At 37.9% G+C, this 18,388-nt stretch overlaps 1 protein-coding gene and 2 long non-coding RNA genes across 3 annotated transcripts; 2 read left to right on the top strand and 1 right to left on the bottom strand.

Moving 5' to 3' along the window:
- The first annotated feature begins 3,213 nt into the window (after positions 1-3,213).
- Positions 3,214-8,902, top strand: LOC134798909 (juvenile hormone epoxide hydrolase-like). Its single transcript, XM_063771323.1, has 7 exons — positions 3,214-3,405; positions 3,568-3,795; positions 6,187-6,351; positions 6,825-6,962; positions 7,042-7,243; positions 8,217-8,451; positions 8,680-8,902. Exons 1-7 carry the CDS (start codon positions 3,214-3,216, stop codon positions 8,900-8,902), a joined length of 1,383 nt encoding a protein of 460 aa, XP_063627393.1.
- A 1,539-nt stretch (positions 8,903-10,441) lies between these two features.
- LOC134801937 (uncharacterized) lies at positions 10,442-12,686 on the bottom strand. Its single transcript, XR_010145763.1, has 2 exons — positions 12,407-12,686; positions 10,442-12,288 (listed from the first exon to the last, which is right to left on the bottom strand). It is a non-coding gene; the product is annotated as an uncharacterized LOC134801937 (long non-coding RNA).
- LOC134801929 (uncharacterized) lies at positions 12,245-13,576 on the top strand. The gene is made up of 2 exons (XR_010145762.1): positions 12,245-12,366; positions 12,761-13,576. It is a non-coding gene; the product is annotated as an uncharacterized LOC134801929 (long non-coding RNA).
- The last annotated feature ends 4,812 nt before the right edge of the window (positions 13,577-18,388 follow it).

The following is an 18,388-nucleotide window of genomic DNA, read 5'->3' as shown; positions in this document are numbered from 1 at the left end:
CTTTTCTAGTCTCTCACTTTGGCAGTCACTTCCTAATCAGTATGTGTGAGCGGCAGTGACATAGACATGACATAGACATGTCTATGACATAGACATAGACATTAATAGACAATGAAAAAAAGTTCTATCATATCATCAAGTTTTGCAGGACAACATTTTTTATGATAACGTTTTTCAGATATTTAATTACACAAACGGGTCTGCCGCGACATAATTTCATTGTTTTTACCTTAAATGCCTACGTTTCAGCTGAGTTGCACCAGCTGTGGTCACGGAAAGACTGATGTCCCAACAAATGTCAACGGAGATATTAATAAAACAACACTTAACTACGCGCAATTAGTTTATAAAAATGTTTGTGTAATTAAATATGTGTACAAAAGGCGAGAGTTTAACCCATTCATTGCCAGGGGGCGTGGCCTAGGAACTAACTTGTATGACGGTGGACGCACATGTGCGTCGGGGGCAGTGAATGTGTTAAAGTGTTATAACGATTTTTTCAGGACGCAAACGAGGCAACTATTACTGTCGCCCGTGGACACCCGCAGCACCAGAGGGGTTGCAAGTGCCTTGCCTGCCTTTAAGATGGGAGGGGATGGGAATATGCTCTTTTCTTGAAAGTTTGAAGGTAGTATCGGTCCAGAAATACCGCGGGCGACAGTTCATTTCACATATTTCTGGATGTGCGTCAAATTACTTTAATACATATTCTGTATAATCGCCATTTTGCCCCTCACATTTTTCAGGCGCTTTTACACGCACAGTGCATTGAAGGTAGGATCCTATAGAAGTGGTATACGCGTGCCTCCGTGAGGCACAACACATCACAAGCAATGCGACGCTATGATTGGTCGAATTTATTTGTTGCCCACCATAATCCATACTAAATTTACGGTGGGGAATAAAAACAATGTGAGACTGTGACAAGGACAAACAATAATAGCTCTTTCGCTGCTACTCCTACTGAAAGATAACATAAGACTATCCAGGCCGCGTAGCCAAGATGCCAATAGCTTACGCTCCGTAGCGATCGAAACGCAACTGTCACTGTCGCACTAATATGGAAGAGTTATAGAGAGACATAATGCTTTTCGTTGTCGAAGCGATAGCGATTGTAACCTTGGCTAGGCCGGCTGTTCGGTTATTTCCTCTCACCCCTCATGCCTGATCATATTATATACTAGATTCATGGTGTATAGTCATCAGCCGAAGCTGGGAAGCAGTCCGGTATCCTCTTGAAGTGTTTTTGATAGGGGGCTATTCATAAATTACGTCATTTCAAATTGGGGGGGGGGGGGGGGTCTGGACATCGGATGACGGTAGCATGAAGTAGGAGGAAATGGGGTCATTTGAAGGATGATTTTGATGATTATAGGGGGGGGGGGGTCAAAAATCGTCAAAAATCGATGACGTAATTTATGGACAGCCCCTAGGTTTTTAGAAGGCTTCTGCTTAGCAAAGTTGCTTACTAATAAAACGACCAATTAGTCTTTAAGCAGTAGCGGACTGAACTTGGAATCTTGGATAGCTTAAAATCAAGCAAGTATTATTTGTTTCCATTAAACACGCTTTGGTCCGGTTGGCTATTATGTTTATTTACTTTTATCATTTTGACCAGTCATCTTCTAATTTGGATTTTATTTTAACAGGGGCAAGGTCGTTTTTCTAATCGTACTTGATAAGCTTAAGTGATTGTTTGCGCTAACTCGTGCAGTCACTCAGATCTGATCTGACTAGGGGCTTGTGCACAAATCACGCGAGGTTCGATAGGGGGTGGGGGGGTCACGAAAAAATCACGATAGATCACGTTGGGGGAGGGGGGTATAAGGAAACCTCACGTGTATTTTTCTACAGTTAACGAAACTATGAAAAAAACACCTACCACATGAGTAGATACTTTTTCTCGGTTTCGTTAAACATAAATCTTCACGCTGCACTTCAAAATAGCGAGTCTATTTAACGATAATAGAAAAATAAACAAGATTTTCTATATATGTACAATACAATTTTTCTTAAAATTGGTCGAATGAAAAAATTTCAAAAAAATACACGTGAGGTTGTGTGGGGGGAGGGGGGCTAGCGAAAAACCTCACCAAATATCACCAGGGGAGAGGGGGATCAAAAAGTAGCCGAAAACACCTCGCGTGATTTGTGCACAACCCCTAATTAGCAAAATTGCCTTAATGTGCTAGGTGGGTTTAAGAAAGACAAAACATCTATCAGGGTACGGTTTCCTTTATTGCTATGCACTTTTAACTCCTATATAAACATAGTTATAGGTACGAGGTTGTGCTCTTTGAGTAAAATAGGTACTTTTAGAATAGAATAGAATAGAATAGTTTTTTATTCGTAAACACACAGACAACAGACATACATAGAAAAAACATAGTGAAAAATAAAGTGTCACGAAATGGTCCCATCTCAGCATGTTGCTGGCGACTTCCAGCGCTGATCTTCCGATTAGACCATCAAGTGAGAAATAATCACTTTTCTGTTCTCATTACGGTTAAGGGCAATATTCGGAAAGAATATCGTAAGAGTGTCGTATGAATAGCCAAATAGTTGAAAGATAGTTATCAGAATCGCTTTCATTCGACTTATTTATCGTACGCTAGCAGCGCGGTTGCAATCACTCGACTTATACATCATAAGACATTTGGACGCACGCAGAGGCAGCGCCCGCTATCGTCGCCCAAATAAGATTAGTGTTTAATAGGTATAATTTGTGTTTTATTTTTATTTGTTTAAGTATTTTGGTTCTTTGTGTTTTCATTTGTTTTGTTGTTTCGCAGTGCTTAGTAATAGGTAGGTACAGTCAGCTACAGAGCGAAGTGATCCCCCCCTGCATAGAAATTGTTCTATGTATTCTAAAGGATGACTCACGCTAGAACGGCCCGGGTCCGGGCCGAGGCAACCGACACTTCATTTTCTATGACAGGTGAACGGAGATCACGTGATGCTTTATATAGAAAACGAAGTGTCACATGCCTCGGCCCGGACCCGAGCCGTTATAACGTGAGTCATCCTTAATGCTGTGTAACAATTTATTTCTTTTTCAAGATATGAGTAGAGGCGTAATAACAAGTTAATAAAATGTAAATATAGATACAATACAAACTTAAAGTAATAAAAGTTAATTTATTATATATTCCATATTAATTAATATGTTTAATTTAATATGTACCTAATATTTCCATTGATTATTCTTGCCAGATGTCTACCCGTCTAGTATGCTTCGTTCTCCTGATGCTGCTCACTTCCCCATTCCTCATAGTTGTATACATCTTGTTCCTGAGGAGTCCTCCACCGCTCCCTGATGTCGATGTCGAAGCATGGTGGGGACCTGGAGAGGAACTTAAGCAGGATACCAGCGTCAGGACTTTTGAAGTCCAGTTTAGTGCTTCGGTGAGGCATTTTTTTTTTAAATATTACTAATTGTAGTTCGGAAGAAGTGCTTAACTCCAATTCTGTATGAAGCACCTACGTCAGTCTTCATTTTTGTGTGTTACTATAATTATAACCTGATGGTAGAAAAAGTAGGCCTGTGAAATTTATTTTTATTTATAGATGATCCAAGACCTAAAACATCGCCTGAAAAACCATCGCAAGTGGACTCCTCCGCTGGAGAAGATCGGCTTCGAATACGGCTTCAACAGCAAACAGCTGGACAGCTGGGTCTCGTACTGGGCCGAGAAATATAACTTCCAGGAGAGGGAGAGTTTCTTCAACAAATTCCCGCAATTTAAGACTAATATACAGGGATTGGATATTCACTTCATCAGGGTCCGACCAGAGGTATGGTTTTTTATTTTTTTCTTCTTTAGCCTATTAGTGTATTCCACTGCTGGGCAAAGGCCTCCCCTCTTTCCCGCCACTGTGTGTAGTGGCGGGCGTGTGCATTAGACACCAGAAAGTGGTCTCCACTCAAATACTTTCCTCTCCCACCATCCATTATGTCTACAGCATATTGCATGGCCTGCCCACTTTCACTCTCTCCGACATAGGTCGGACCTCTATAGGTCTGGTCTTGGCAATAGAGGTACGCCGAAACTACTGCATAATTCAACTGTTCCATTCCTTCTGCGAGGCGTAAATTGGTGACAAGCTGCTTTAAGTGAAAAGACTGACAGGTGGCAGGTATGTATGCCCGAGCCCGAAGTAGATATAGTTTAGGTATATAGATATTATATTATCCAAGTTCTAGTTTTTAAGTCCAACATACTTACTATAAGTTGTTTAATTAATCATAATAACTGCAGTTGCTGTTTGCTACTCGTATGTAAAAATATATATTGTTAGGTAGTCATTGAAATATTGATTGTGTAAGTTGATCCAACTTAAGTAAATAGTTTTAGTATTTAATACATAATGTTGCCAACATATTATTGCATGTGCCCATGTAACATTGTGCCTGCTATTTAACTTAATGTTAAATATTAACATGTTGCTATATGTCAGATCCTATAATTGGCTCTGTGTCACTATTGATGTTGTTATTAGCATAGTTATAGCTGTTGGTTCTCCATGTAAATAAAATAAATAAATAAATAATGCTCGCTCGCCACTGCTCCAGGGCATTTTCCGCAAATCGACAACCATTGTGCGTATAATCATACAATTTTGCGTGAAAAACGAGGTAGCGCTAATTCTGACTAGCAATGTTTTCAGATTGCTAACTAATAAGTACCTCCTTTAACCCTTTACCTACGGGCCCTTGTATCACTCCGTCACCGCCCAATACGGGCATGTTTTGGCGAGAGTCAGCGGTTAGGCATAATTTCACTTACTTGTAACTTTTGAAGTATTACAGCTACACACTTGAAACTTCACACACACAATAAGTATAATGTGTTTAATCAATAAATAATCACTTGGAGTAATAATATTTACTATTTTTTCTGCTATCAAGCAATATATCAGTCACTAAGAAATTGAAGATTTTTAAGTTACGCTATTACTCGCGGATTTCACAAGTTTAAATTTAAGAACATTAGTTTATAGTATACTTAACACAAATAAACACTTAAATAACGATAATTATGAAAATAATGCATAAATATCAATCACTTAAAATGTTGCATAAAAACAATTTGCCACTTATAGAAAATAGTGACGTGTACAATAGTACTGGCGTGTCTCACTCCGCAATTTCGTCGCTTTGCTACAGGTAGCTAAAAGTACATCCGTTCGGCCCCAATTTTGGGGTTTGCCATAAGCCGCGCGTGGCGCTGTCGCCACCTAGCGGCCATATCTGTGCTGATCGTGACAGACGCGTTTTGTTAGAGAGTGAGTCTTCTGTACCTAGTACTATTATTTATTCTGTGATAGTACCTAATAATTATTTCATAACATGTTAAATTCCAATATTTGAACCAAAAACGGTAAAAAAAACACTAAAAATAACACTCCAAACACTCCCACGGCGTACTCTCATATCGACAACAAGTCGATGAAATTTAAAACAACACTATTGTCCGCCATATTGAGTTCAATTATTAGCATCTCTGCAGTACGGGTGTCAACCCCAGTTGCCAGCAAAAAAACGGTAATTTTAAAATTATGTTTATGTCAGAACCATCTACCGAAATATTATGATATTTTTTTCTTTGTATCTATACTAATCCCAGTGCATAATGTAACCGCTATTACCAAGCCACAAGGTCTCGTTTTGATTTAAAAAAATGATTAACATGACCATTACTGGGGCATTCCACGAGACTGTCGCTTACATAACGCTTTTGCCTTGTATGGCAGCTACCTCAATAAAATACGTGAATCTCGAGAATATACTGCCAATTTGTTAGCCAAGTCATGAAATATTACCTGACCCAATATCGCTTACTCAGCATTTCCAGAAGTATTAGAAGAACTGCGTTATGTAAGCGACAGTCTCGTGGAATGCCCCTATTCGATCAACTATAGTTGACACCCGTAGGTAAAGGGTTAGTGTGCCTGGAGTCTCTAGGTGTCTGTTCCTATATACTTCTCTCCGTTTACAGTCTAGGAGAGTATGTTTATGTAACAAACAATAATATAGAGGTACCTATAATTTAGTTTTAACAGACTTTTGACCTTAATTTTTCCTGCTACCCACATGACTCGTGCTAACATGCCGTAATTGCCATAACAGGGTATAAGGCAGTGGATTGAAAACTAATTTACTATTCTTCTTCTCCTTGATTCCAGGTCCCAGCAGGTGTGGAGATTATCCCCATGTTGTTCCTTCACACCTGGCCAGGGTCAGTGAGGGAGTTCTACGAGGCGCTACCGCTCCTGACCGCCGTCAGTGAGGACCGGGACTTCGCCATCGAAGCCATCGTGCCGAGCTGGCCTGGTGGTGGGTTCTCTGATGTAAGTACGAGTATAGTTATCGCTATAGCGTGGTAGCTGATAAAAGATTATTTGTGTGGTGTGTGGATGAACAACAATGGGGAGTACGACCATGTTTAACGAGTGTAACGCAATGGCTTGCTCTCGACTGGATTGCTCCTAAATCCACCGGTGTCCTAAAACCCCCAAAGTTTTAAAGATGCGGATTAAAGCTATAGAGAGGCTTATTTTAATGCCTTCCAATTATATAAAATGTTCCCTACTTACGAAACTATTTACTACTCGTATAAGCAGTTAGAGTTAGGAACCATCCATCTTACCTCTTTCTCATTAGCTTTCACGATTATGCTTGCTTTTTGCTTGCTTGGTTTTACGATTATTATCACTAAAACAGTTTTAGTGAACCAAACCCTATTGGGGTCCCACGATGTCCCCGAATCATGAACTAAATCTGCAGCTGAACATAACATTTTTAAACGTGTGGTAACATATAGGCTCCAGCCCGGCCAGGCCTTAGAACCGCGGAGATGGCAGTGGTCCTGCGTAACCTGATGCACCGACTAGGCTTCAAAAAGTTGTATCTGCAAGGTGGAGATATCATCGGCATCAGCTTGGCCACCCTGTTTCCTCAGGTGAGACTCCTTGAAACCCTACAGTTTTTACTTTGGACTAGTTTAGATCTGCAGATGAATAATTTATCGTATTTTTCAGGAAGTCCTTGGCTTCCACTCAAATGTGGGCGCTTCTGCATCTACCAGCGCAATCCTCCTCAACCTGATTGGCGCATGGACGCCATCTTTCGTAGTGGAATCTCATCTGGCAGATCGGATGTATCCTTTAAGCTCGACCTTCGGCTTTCTGCTTGAGGAGTCTGGCTACGTGCATCTTCAGGCCACCAAACCTGATACTTTAGGTGAATATCTTTGTGATGGTGAAAGATATTTTATTTATACAACTAGGGTAAACTATTCGTATGCCAGTCCCCCTGTAATTATCGGCCTCTTACTTTAAGGCAGTAGTGATGACTTTCCTTTGATATTTACCAGTTGCTTTTCGGTGAAGGAAAATATCGTAAGGAAACCGGGCTAATCCCAATAAGGCCTAGTTTCTCGTCTGGGTTGGAAGGTCAGATGGCGGCCGCTTTCGTAAAAACTAGTGCCTACGTCAAATCATGGGATTAGTTGTCAAGCGGACCCCAGGCTCCCATGAGCCGTGGCAAAATGCCGGGATAACGTGAGGAAGAGAGTGATGGTGATTTTCCTTTAAAAATAGGGGCCAATGACTACTCTTTAAACAGAAAATTGTTGACTACTTCACCCTGCAAGTGCAGTAGAGCAACCCGAACCAGTTAACTTATAGTTTGGATGCTCAAACCGCCCATAGGCAGTCTGCTTCTTTGAATTTACACTTACACTCTGGATATCGATTAACTCGTCCATTAAATTGATCAATAAAGTAGGCATGCAATGAAGTTACTTACAGTTTTCTACTTATAGACTACAGTTAAATATGCAGTACAGCTATTTGAAACCTCTGAGATCCGTTTGATTAATAAATATTAGTTAAAAAATTTAATTATCCCGCTCTAGTACTACTTTTTAGTATAAAAGAAGTATTTAGTTTTAGTTTTAGTTATAAGTCTTAAGTATTAGATTTATATACACAAACATATTGGTTTAAACCCTGCATTTGTGGAAGAGCGGGGTTTTCTGTCACAAGCATATCTGTTGCTTAAAAGAAGATCCTAACCTACATTGTAGCAATACTTGTACAAAACCAATAAATATTTTTTCCTTTTTCTTTTTCATTTTTTCATAAGAATCATTGGCTTACAACTTACACCTTTACAATACTATACTTACTAATATTCAGTTCTTCCTGAACAGGAATAGCCATCTCCGACTCCCCCGTCGGCCTCCTCGCCTACATCCTGGAGAAGTTCTCAACCTGGACCAATAACGAGTACAAGTATCTACCAGATGGTGGCCTCGACAAGCACTGGAGCAGAGACCAACTGCTGGACAACCTCATGTGCTACTGGGCTACCAACTCCTTCACCGCGTCTGTGAGAGTGTATGCGGAAATTTTTAGTAAGAGGCAGATAGGATTGCAGTTGGATGAGTAAGTATGATTAAATTTCTCGAATGGTATTACACTAAATACTACTTATGTGAATTTGGAGATTTTGGAGTCGTGATCCTGAATATCAGAAATGTGTTAAGATGGTCATAATAACCAATTTCCAAAGTCTTATTGAGCTTAGTCTACTTACTGTGGGGCTGGTTCGGTCTGCGTAAAAAAAACATCCTGTAATATATATTATATGTATTTATTTATATTTGCTTCCAGAATTCCAACCACAGTGCCAACCTGGATCATACAAGCGAAGAACGAGCTGATCTTCCAACCCTGGCGGATCCTGCGGAGGAAGTTCCCCAACCTGGTGGCTGCCAACGCCATCAACGACGGCGGACACTTCCTCGCCTTCCAGCTGCCGAAGGTATTCTCTGAGGATGTGTTGAAGGCTGTAACAGCTTTCAGGACAATGAGGAGTAGAAAGGATGAGCTGTAGTTTTTTGACACATCGTGAAGATATAATGAATATTGGAGTTTCAAAGGGTCCCGAATGATGATGCAGTCGGAAGGTACCCAAGGGAACTCTTCGATGGAAAACTTTTCCGTTCTAAAACTGTTTTACATACTTTCTTATGCAATCTTCTTCTCTTCTTCCTCTCCTGGTCCCATTATTTGAGGTCGGGTCTCCTCACTGTCCTGCGCCAAGTGCTACGTTCTTGGGATCTTGATCTACTTTATTACACAGTGCACTTTCATATTGACTGACAGCGCGATTCGGGAAATGAATTAGAGATTCACTAGATATGAAATAGTAAAGATATGTGACGTCCCACGGAAAAAGGTACCTTATGGCAGCTGGCGCTTACGTCGCATCGCGCCGCAATAATATTGGAGCGGCGTTAATAATAGCGTAAGCGCTAACCGCCATACGGTACCTTTACCCGTGGAACGTCACATTTCTTTACTATTTCATATCTAGTGAATCTCTAATTCATTTCCCAAATCGCGCCGTGAGGTCTTACGGGGATAACATAGTAATATTAACTCTGCGTGAAATTTCGTATTTGCGTGATTTTGAGTGATACATAATGTAGTTTGTTGTGTGTAATGATGTAACTAAGTTTACTCAGTGTTAATTACTTTTAACATTTTAAACGCGAACACAAGATCGCGTACAATATTTGTAATGTCTATTTACATTACTCCTAATAGTCCTAAGTTAAGATAAAATTATCATCGTCGATTCGATAGCGAGTAGTTGCCTCCAAACCACCGACGGAGCCGGTTAATTCTTATCGAAGTTTAACTAGTTTGAACTCTATTATAACTGAATAAGGTGTATTCTCGTGATTGTGTAGTGTAGTGTTTCCCGTGAACGAAAAGAATCGATAAAAAGGGATTTTAGTCGCTATTTCGTGTGAGCAATGCTGATATTTGAATGGTTTTTGTTTTTAATTGTGGTTATTTACATTCGGTTGCCGCGTGTTTCGGATACGAGTTTATTTTTGTGAGGAACGTCGTTTTAATGAGATTGTATACAAATTAAATATACATGCGTAGTAAATAGATGGGTATATACCTACTTGAACACATTTATAAGTAATAATATAAAAAACTGTATAAATAATGAAAGAAACCATTAGAATACAATGTTATATTGATTGAGCTCATTAAACATAAATTAACAATTTAATGTTATTCATCTCACTCCTAAACAAACGCCACACAGTTACATACATAATATTAGTTTAGTCTAAATTAGGCCAAATATTTAAATAAATGAATAACAGATTTTTTAAATTCGAACGGCACTTTTTTCCTAGTATCAAACAGTCTCCAATAATTTTGAAGTTCATTAATTTCTGATATAAAATAGGTCTACTTTTTTGATCATACTGTTGTTTCTTTCTTTTCATTAATGATCCAATTACTTAGCTATTCGTTACCAAGCCTATGTACTAATCACGTGTAAATACAAGGAAAACACTTCAAACCCGGTGTATTACTTCGAGATAAAACATGGTTTTATCGTTCACTCTATTAAGAGCCCTTATTCCTTAGAGCGTTCACCGATTTTGCGAAATAACACTCGATAGATGGCGTTAGCGCTCGGTACGCGAGCGCCGGCAAAGCTAAGCGCGTTTCAACGCAGACAAGAATAATTTTGATACTTTTCAATTTAATTTGCAAGTAAATTTATTTTAACGTTATATTGGCACTCTGTATTTTATTTTATAAGCATGGTAGTAGTCAATAGAGTATATGTGATGAGATAATATATAACCAACGACGAGTAAAAAATAATGATTGTTTACCTCTGTATGTCATGGAATTATTGTGACAAGTTCATCCACGAAGTCAAGTAACTTATTCAAGTCAGTTCACCAAGGAAGTTGAATAATTAAATGTTTTAAAGATAAGGTTATATTAAATAATAATATATACAGGGTGGCCAAAAATAAGTGCATTCCCGTTGCCAGGGAGGTTTAGGGATTATACTGAACTAAGCAACCGCGAACCGCGATGGGACCAACCCCGAAATCGCGAAAAAAAAATTTGGCTGTTTCATACATTTTGTCTAGTCCATTTTCTATGGGAGGGTAATTTTTTTTCCAGCAACCATTTTCTTGCCAGCAGCGGAAAAGCACTTATTTTATGGCCACCCTGTATAATGACAATAAATTCGAGAGTACCTGCAAGTAACAACTACTGAACTCTCTGAAGTTCGATTTTATGTCTAAAACAGAAGTATCTCCGTTTTTAGGGTTCCGTACCCAAAGGGTAAAACGGGACCCTATTACTAAGACTCCGCTGTCCGTCCGTCCGTCCGTCCGTCAATCACCAGGCTGTATCTCACGAATCGAGATAGCTAGACAGTTGAAATTTTCACAGATGATGTATTTCTGTTGCCGCTATAACAACAAATACTAAAACAGAATAAAATAAAGATTTAAGTGGGGCTCCCATACTGTTGTAAACGTGATTTTTGATAGAAGTTAAGCAACGTCGGGCTCGGGCGGGGTCAGTACTTGGATGGGTGACCGTTTTTATAGATAATGGTACGGAACCCTTCGTGTGCGAGTCCGACTCGCACTTGGCCGGTTTTTATTTAGAACGAAGTTGATTTATAAGGTTTACTTGATCCTTGTGGGAAGCAAATGAAGCTTTATTTGTAAGTATGTATGTAAAATAAAATAATATTAATAATCTATCAACCGCATCTAGATCGATAGTGCTCGTCAAGGAAAATCTATTGAGCCCAAACACGATGGAGTTATGATGAGTAGATTAGGAGTTCTGGTGACCAACTCCTGACTCCATCATGAAAACCTGGACTTCATCTAGATTCTAGATCGATGGTGCTTGTCGGGGCAAATCTATTGATCCCAAACACGATGGAGTTATGATGAATAGATTAGGACTTCTGGGGACCAACTCCTGACCCCATCTCGTAATGGAGTCAGGAGTTGGTCACCAGAAGAGTCTCATGACTCTGGACCTCATCTAGATAGATGGTGCTCGTCAGGGCAAATCTAATGAGCCCAATCACGATAGAGTGATAATGAGTAGATTAGGATTTCTGGTGACCAACTCCTGACTCCATCATGAGAACCTGGACTTCATCTAGATCAATGGTGCTCGTCGGGGCAAATCTATTGAGCCCAAACACGATGGAGTTATGATGAGTAGATTAGAACATCTGGTGACCATCTCATGATGGAGTCAGGAGCTGGTCACCAGAAGGGTCTCATGACCCTGGACCTCATCTAGATAGATGGTGCTCGTCGAGGCAAATCGATTGAGCCCAAACACGATGGAGTGATAATGAGTAGATTAGGAGTTCTGGTGACCAACTCCTGACTCCATCATGAGAACCTGGACCTCATCTAGATCGATGGTGTTCGTCAAGGAAAATCTATTGAGCCCAAACAGGATGGAGTTATGATGAGTAGATTAGGAGTTCGGTGACCATTACTGACTCCATCATGAGAACCTGGACTTCATCTAGATCGATGGTGCTCGTCGGGGCAAATCTATTGAGCCCAAACACGATGGAGTTATTATGAGTAGATTAGAACATCTGGTGACCATCTCATGATGGAGTCAGGAGTTGGTCACCAGAAGGGTCTCATGACCCTGGACCTCATCTAGATAGATGGTGCTCGTCGAGGCAAATCGATTGAGCCCAAACACGATGGACTTATGATGAGTAAATTAGGACTTCTGGTGACCATCTCATGATGGAGTCAGAAGTTGGTCACCAGAAGGGTCTCATGACCCTGGACCTTATCTAGATAGATGGTGCTCGTCAGGGCAAATCATTTGAACCCAAACACGATTGAGTGTTAATGAGTAGATTAGGAGTTCTGGTGACCAACTCCTGACTCCATCATGAGAACCTGGACCTCATCTAGATCGATGGTGTTCGTCAAGGAAAATCTATTGAGCCCAAACACGATGGAGTTATGATGAGTAGATTAGGAGTTCGGTGACCATTCCTGACTCCATCATGAGAACCTGGACATCATCCAGGTCGTCCGGGTATAATAAAAATGCAAACCCTAACCAGAATTCAAGTAACACTGAAAATCTATCACATAAGCGAGAGTCGGTTGTTAAAATTAAATATGGTGTAAAAAATGTACACCCTTGGATCAAGATTTTCTAATCATAGTATACAGCACTTCTCGGAACTCTCTCGATGGTTACGAAAGCAACGAACGCCTGACGGTCGAGCACAGGTCCGTCCCCTAAGCGCACTCGGCGGAGACTGAGCGCGCGGTGTCGGTGCAGCGTGATTTATACGTCTTTAAAAAAATATAGATTTACGGCTAGGTAGGTCCTATAGTTATGATTTTTTTTTATGAGTAGACATAAAGTTACAATTTGATAAAATATTATTTTTGGGGCAAAATATAAGTCCAATTTGCGATAAAAAAATGTAATGTAACCCTGTTTTCACCAAAAAAATGAAGAAAACTCGGAAGGTTTTTTATCAATTTTTTAAAATGAATCTTCGATTTTCAAGCATGTCAGCCCCTCGTACAAGATATGGTGAGTTGAATTGTAATCATTCATGTACCAAATGATTCTTGTTTACTGCAAAATTGAGAACCGAAACGACCCTTCTCACTGCAAAATTTGAAAAAGACTCCTAAGAAAACTCATTTATTTTAGGTTCAAAAAGAGAAAATGAAAATTTGAACGTTTTCAGCCCCTAGTTTAAGAAATGATTATTTAAGTACGTTATCAGTTTTTGAATAAATACTAATAGTTACGTCGTAATCTTAAATGAAAAAGGAAGCATTTTGCAAAATACGCTCGTCTGTAGGAGTAAGGACTCTTAAGTGCCAATTCGTACATCTTATTACGAAGATATAAGGTCCACCAATGGCCAAATATAGTTGCTGTTGGTACATAAAGGTACTGTAAAACACACTCAACTATACCTAGTCCAAAAAGCTCCCAGCTGTAGTACAAAATTAATTCGAATGAAGCCATGACTATTACTTATTTGAATGAATGAAGATCGGAAGAAAAACTCAGATAAACCAAAAGCATATTACGAGTATATAATCTGTGACATTGGTATTGATAATTCAACTTGTGGACCATATTCGTGGTACTGGACTGTTGGGAGTGTTGGGTGGGTTTACGGTATATGTGGCAATAAGGACCTTTTTATCAGAACTTCTATTGGAATTTCAGATGGAAACGTCCTTATTGCACTTGAAGCATAAGAACCCTTCTGTGTTGGAAAGCTACATATAACACAACAATAATATTCTGGACGCTATTGATGTTTATTCGAGTTCAAAGTTTATCGTACCTATCAAAAACGTCTCGACACACAACAGAAAACATAGCGTAAATTTCATTCGCTAGTGTGACTCCGAGCGTTCGCGTTCCCGTTATGTCTGTTTTGTATGGGATTTTGGACAGCGCGCCAAGCGGGACGTTTTAGAAACTTAAAACCCCATACAAAATGACTCTTAACGCAAACGCGTACGTCACGTCAAATTTACACTAGGGGTACTGTCTACATAGTGTCCACATATATTTGCACCTACATTCAAGTAAGTACATAATTTGTTTTTTTTTTAATTGAGCTCCGGAACCTCGAAAATTAACATTTTTGCCACGTCGAGCGCAATCACTTATAATTGCCCTATAGGCCCCGTGCATGAACTATAGGGGGCAGCATAGGAGCCGTCAGATTTTTGGCGCGAGGCGTAAATGTATCGTTTATGCTTCCGATGTAGCCCACAAGATGAAGCAGAAGCAGAACCTACTATGCACAAGGAAACGTACCGACGAGAACGGTAGATGGTAGCACTTGCTTTGGCATTGTACATGTGCACATACGTTTCCGATTCCGGCCACAAGATGGCAGACCGTCCAATGCGCACGGTCCCTATCAAGCATTTTAAACATAACCAATGATATTATATGTAGTTAACTTAACACTTAGCACTCAATAAGGGTTCACCGACCTCTTATCTAAGGCCGAGTTCTCACTGTCAAAGCGATGATAAATTTTAAACATGCTTCAGTCATAATCGTAACTAAAGTGTAACACTTTAGGCTTTGAAATATAGCAATCTGTAAATATCAAGAGAAATGAAATGCGTAAGTAGGCATGTAGAGTTACCGTCCTGACACAGACTATTTAAAAGCAATTTAATTTTAAGCATGTCGTTTTCGATTGTATGGTGGCAACTTAGTTCGTGTGACTCTTATGTTGAATAAACCACACCACACACACCCAGACAAGACACACCTCTTTACTTATCGTGTCAGATACGATGTTTTAACAACAAGCAGCTAATCGTCACAACACAAACCACTCCATTTGACATATTATCGGGCCACATATCACACTGGTATCAAACATGTCAAACTACTTGTGTTCACTGACTACACTGCACTGCACTTCCTACCTTTTGTACTTAAACACTTCACTTGACAACTTAATACTCATTTATTCCGAAACCAAATTGACTATATACGGGCAAAAAGAATAGATAGTATAGAGGGGTCCTGTCATTGTAAATTTTGTAGTCACTGTAAATTTACTGCCATCTATCGACACACGACTAAAACTCAAAATGAAAACGTATAAAGTTATCAAAAAATGTATATATAATGGATAAATTATTTTATTATTTTTATATCATTTTGATCCATGTTCATTCACTGATATCTATGTGTTAAAATTGTTAAATATGAAACGGTGTCGTCACGCCATCTAGCCGAGGATAGGCTAAAGGTGTGTGCGCCATCTATTCGAGAATGACTTTTACTTGAATTCCGAGGCACGTTTTTTCCTTAGACTTTATTCGTCTTATACGAAGTTACATATGTCTTTGATACGGGGCTGTGGAAAAATCTTAACAGTGCGAAGTAGCCGACAGAACAGCGACATCTACTGTGAAATTGGGCAACTATCAAACTAAACATTACTAAATACATTCAACAACTTGCATGCACTTTGATACCGCCTAAAGGTACCGTTCAGGTTGAGACTGCACCGGTGTGATTGCTGCAGTACTGTTGCAGTATCAAAAATCCGGGCAGCAACATCGATTGTGACATTTGCGGCAGCCATTCAGTCAGCAGTAATTTTTGCGATTAATACTGCTGCTGCAGTAGGTAATGCTGCCGACTGCATTACTGCAGGAAACGTCAAATTTAATATAAATATCATAAGAGCTACCCCCCGGGGGTTAGAGGTGGCAAGATATTGGCAAAATATTATCTAGTTATGATCCCTTCACACGATAAGAAGAAGAATATAAATATCTCGATAAAATTACCTTTTTGAAGTTTATGCAGCAATGGAACTCCATTGCATTCCATTGCAGCCAACTGGCTGTATTACTGCTGTCGCGCTGCAGCAGTTATGTTGGTGTAACTAGTCTGAATTCGAGCGGTACCTTTATGATGTATGACTATGCCATTAAAAAGAAATCCCAAAAAAATTCGGACACGCGTAATCCATGATAACACTGAGGGCGCCTGTACACGGTGCCGCCTCCGCGCCGACACCGCACCGCCGCCGCCGCACCTCCGCGCTATGTACAGTGTACACTAGACGCGTAAAGTAGTGATGTGCCGAGAGTAAAATACCATTACCGGTATTTTACCATTTGGGAATAATACCAGTAAATTACCATTCTTCCCGGTAATATTCCCAAAAGCGGGTAATATACTCGTACTTGAACGCTTACGTTATAAATGAATTAATTTAATTTAAAACATGTAGAAATTGGCTTAATTATGTCACTAAATAAATAAAGTAAATAAAATAAAATAAATAAAATAAATAAAATAAATAAAATAAATAAAATAAATAAAATAAATAAAATAAATAAAATAAATAAAATAAATAAAATAAATAAAATAAATAAAATAAATAAAATAAATAAAATAAATAAAATAAATAAAATAAATAAAATAAATAAAATAAATAAAATAAATAAAATAAATAAAATAAATAAAATAAATAAAATAAATAAAATAAATAAAATAAATAAAATAAATTACTAAAATTCTAGTATTATTCATTGAGTGGTTTTGACTGGAACTGGTTTTGACTATGCCCACTTGCCCAGACAAGGGGAATACTTCCTAGTAATATTGGTAAAATACCGAGTAACATTGGGAAAATTACCAGTAGTTTTGGGAATTTACTAGAAAAGTAAACCTATGTTGATTTTTTGCACTTCGTATGATGCATTTGTTGACAAGTAATGATTTAATGTAAAACAACTTATGTTGACATTTACTTAATTTGAATATTACCGTAAATTACTGATTCTGGGTAATATTACTGGTAACATTACTGGGTATTTTACCACCTTGGGTATTTTACCGGTAACGGCACATCACTAGCGTAAAGCCAGCCTCCGCGCCGACACCGCACCGCCGCCGCGCCGCCGCGCCGGCGGGCTTTACGCGTCTCGTGTACATAGCGCGGAGGTGCGGCGGCGGTGCGGTGACGTCGCAGAGGCGGTACCGTGTACACGCGTAGTGATGTGCCGTTACCGGTAAAATACCCAAGGTGGTAAAATACCCAGTAATGTTACCAGTAATATTACCCAGAATCAGTAATTTACGGTAATATTCAAATTAAGTAAATGTCAACATAAGTTGTTTTACATTAAATCATTACTTGTCAACAAATGCATCATACGAAGTGCAAAAAATCAACATAGGTTTACTTTTCTAGTAAATTCCCAAAACTACTGGTAATTTTCCCAATGTTACTCGGTATTTTACCAATATTACTAGGAAGTATTCCCCTTGTCTGGGCAAGTGGGCATAGTCAAAACCAGTTCCAGTCAAAACCACTCAATGAATAATACTAGAATTTTAGTAATTTATTTTATTTATTTTATTTATTTTATTTATTTTATTTATTTTATTTATTTTATTTATTTTATTTATTTTATTTATTTTATTTATTTTATTTATTTTATTTATTTTATTTATTTTATTTATTTTATTTATTTTATTTATTTTATTTATTTTATTTATTTTATTTATTTTATTTATTTTATTTATTTTATTTATTTTATTTATTTTATTTATTTTATTTATTTTATTTATTTTATTTATTTTATTTATTTTATTTATTTTATTTATTTTATTTATTTTATTTATTTTATTTATTTTATTTATTTTATTTATTTTATTTATTTTATTTATTTTATTTATTTTATTTATTTTATTTATTTTATTTATTTTATTTATTTTATTTATTTTATTTATTTTATTTATTTTATTTATTTTATTTATTTTATTTATTTTATTTATTTTATTTATTTTATTTATTTTATTTATTTTATTTATTTTATTTATTTTATTTATTTTATTTATTTTATTTATTTTATTTATTTTATTTATTTTATTTATTTTATTTATTTTATTTATTTTATTTATTTTATTTATTTTATTTATTTTATTTATTTTATTTATT

This window comes from Cydia splendana, chromosome 2 (assembly GCF_910591565.1).
Source record: "Cydia splendana chromosome 2, ilCydSple1.2, whole genome shotgun sequence".
Lineage (NCBI taxonomy): Eukaryota > Metazoa > Arthropoda > Insecta > Lepidoptera > Tortricidae > Cydia > Cydia splendana.
This window is presented reverse-complemented; position numbering and strand designations above follow the sequence as displayed.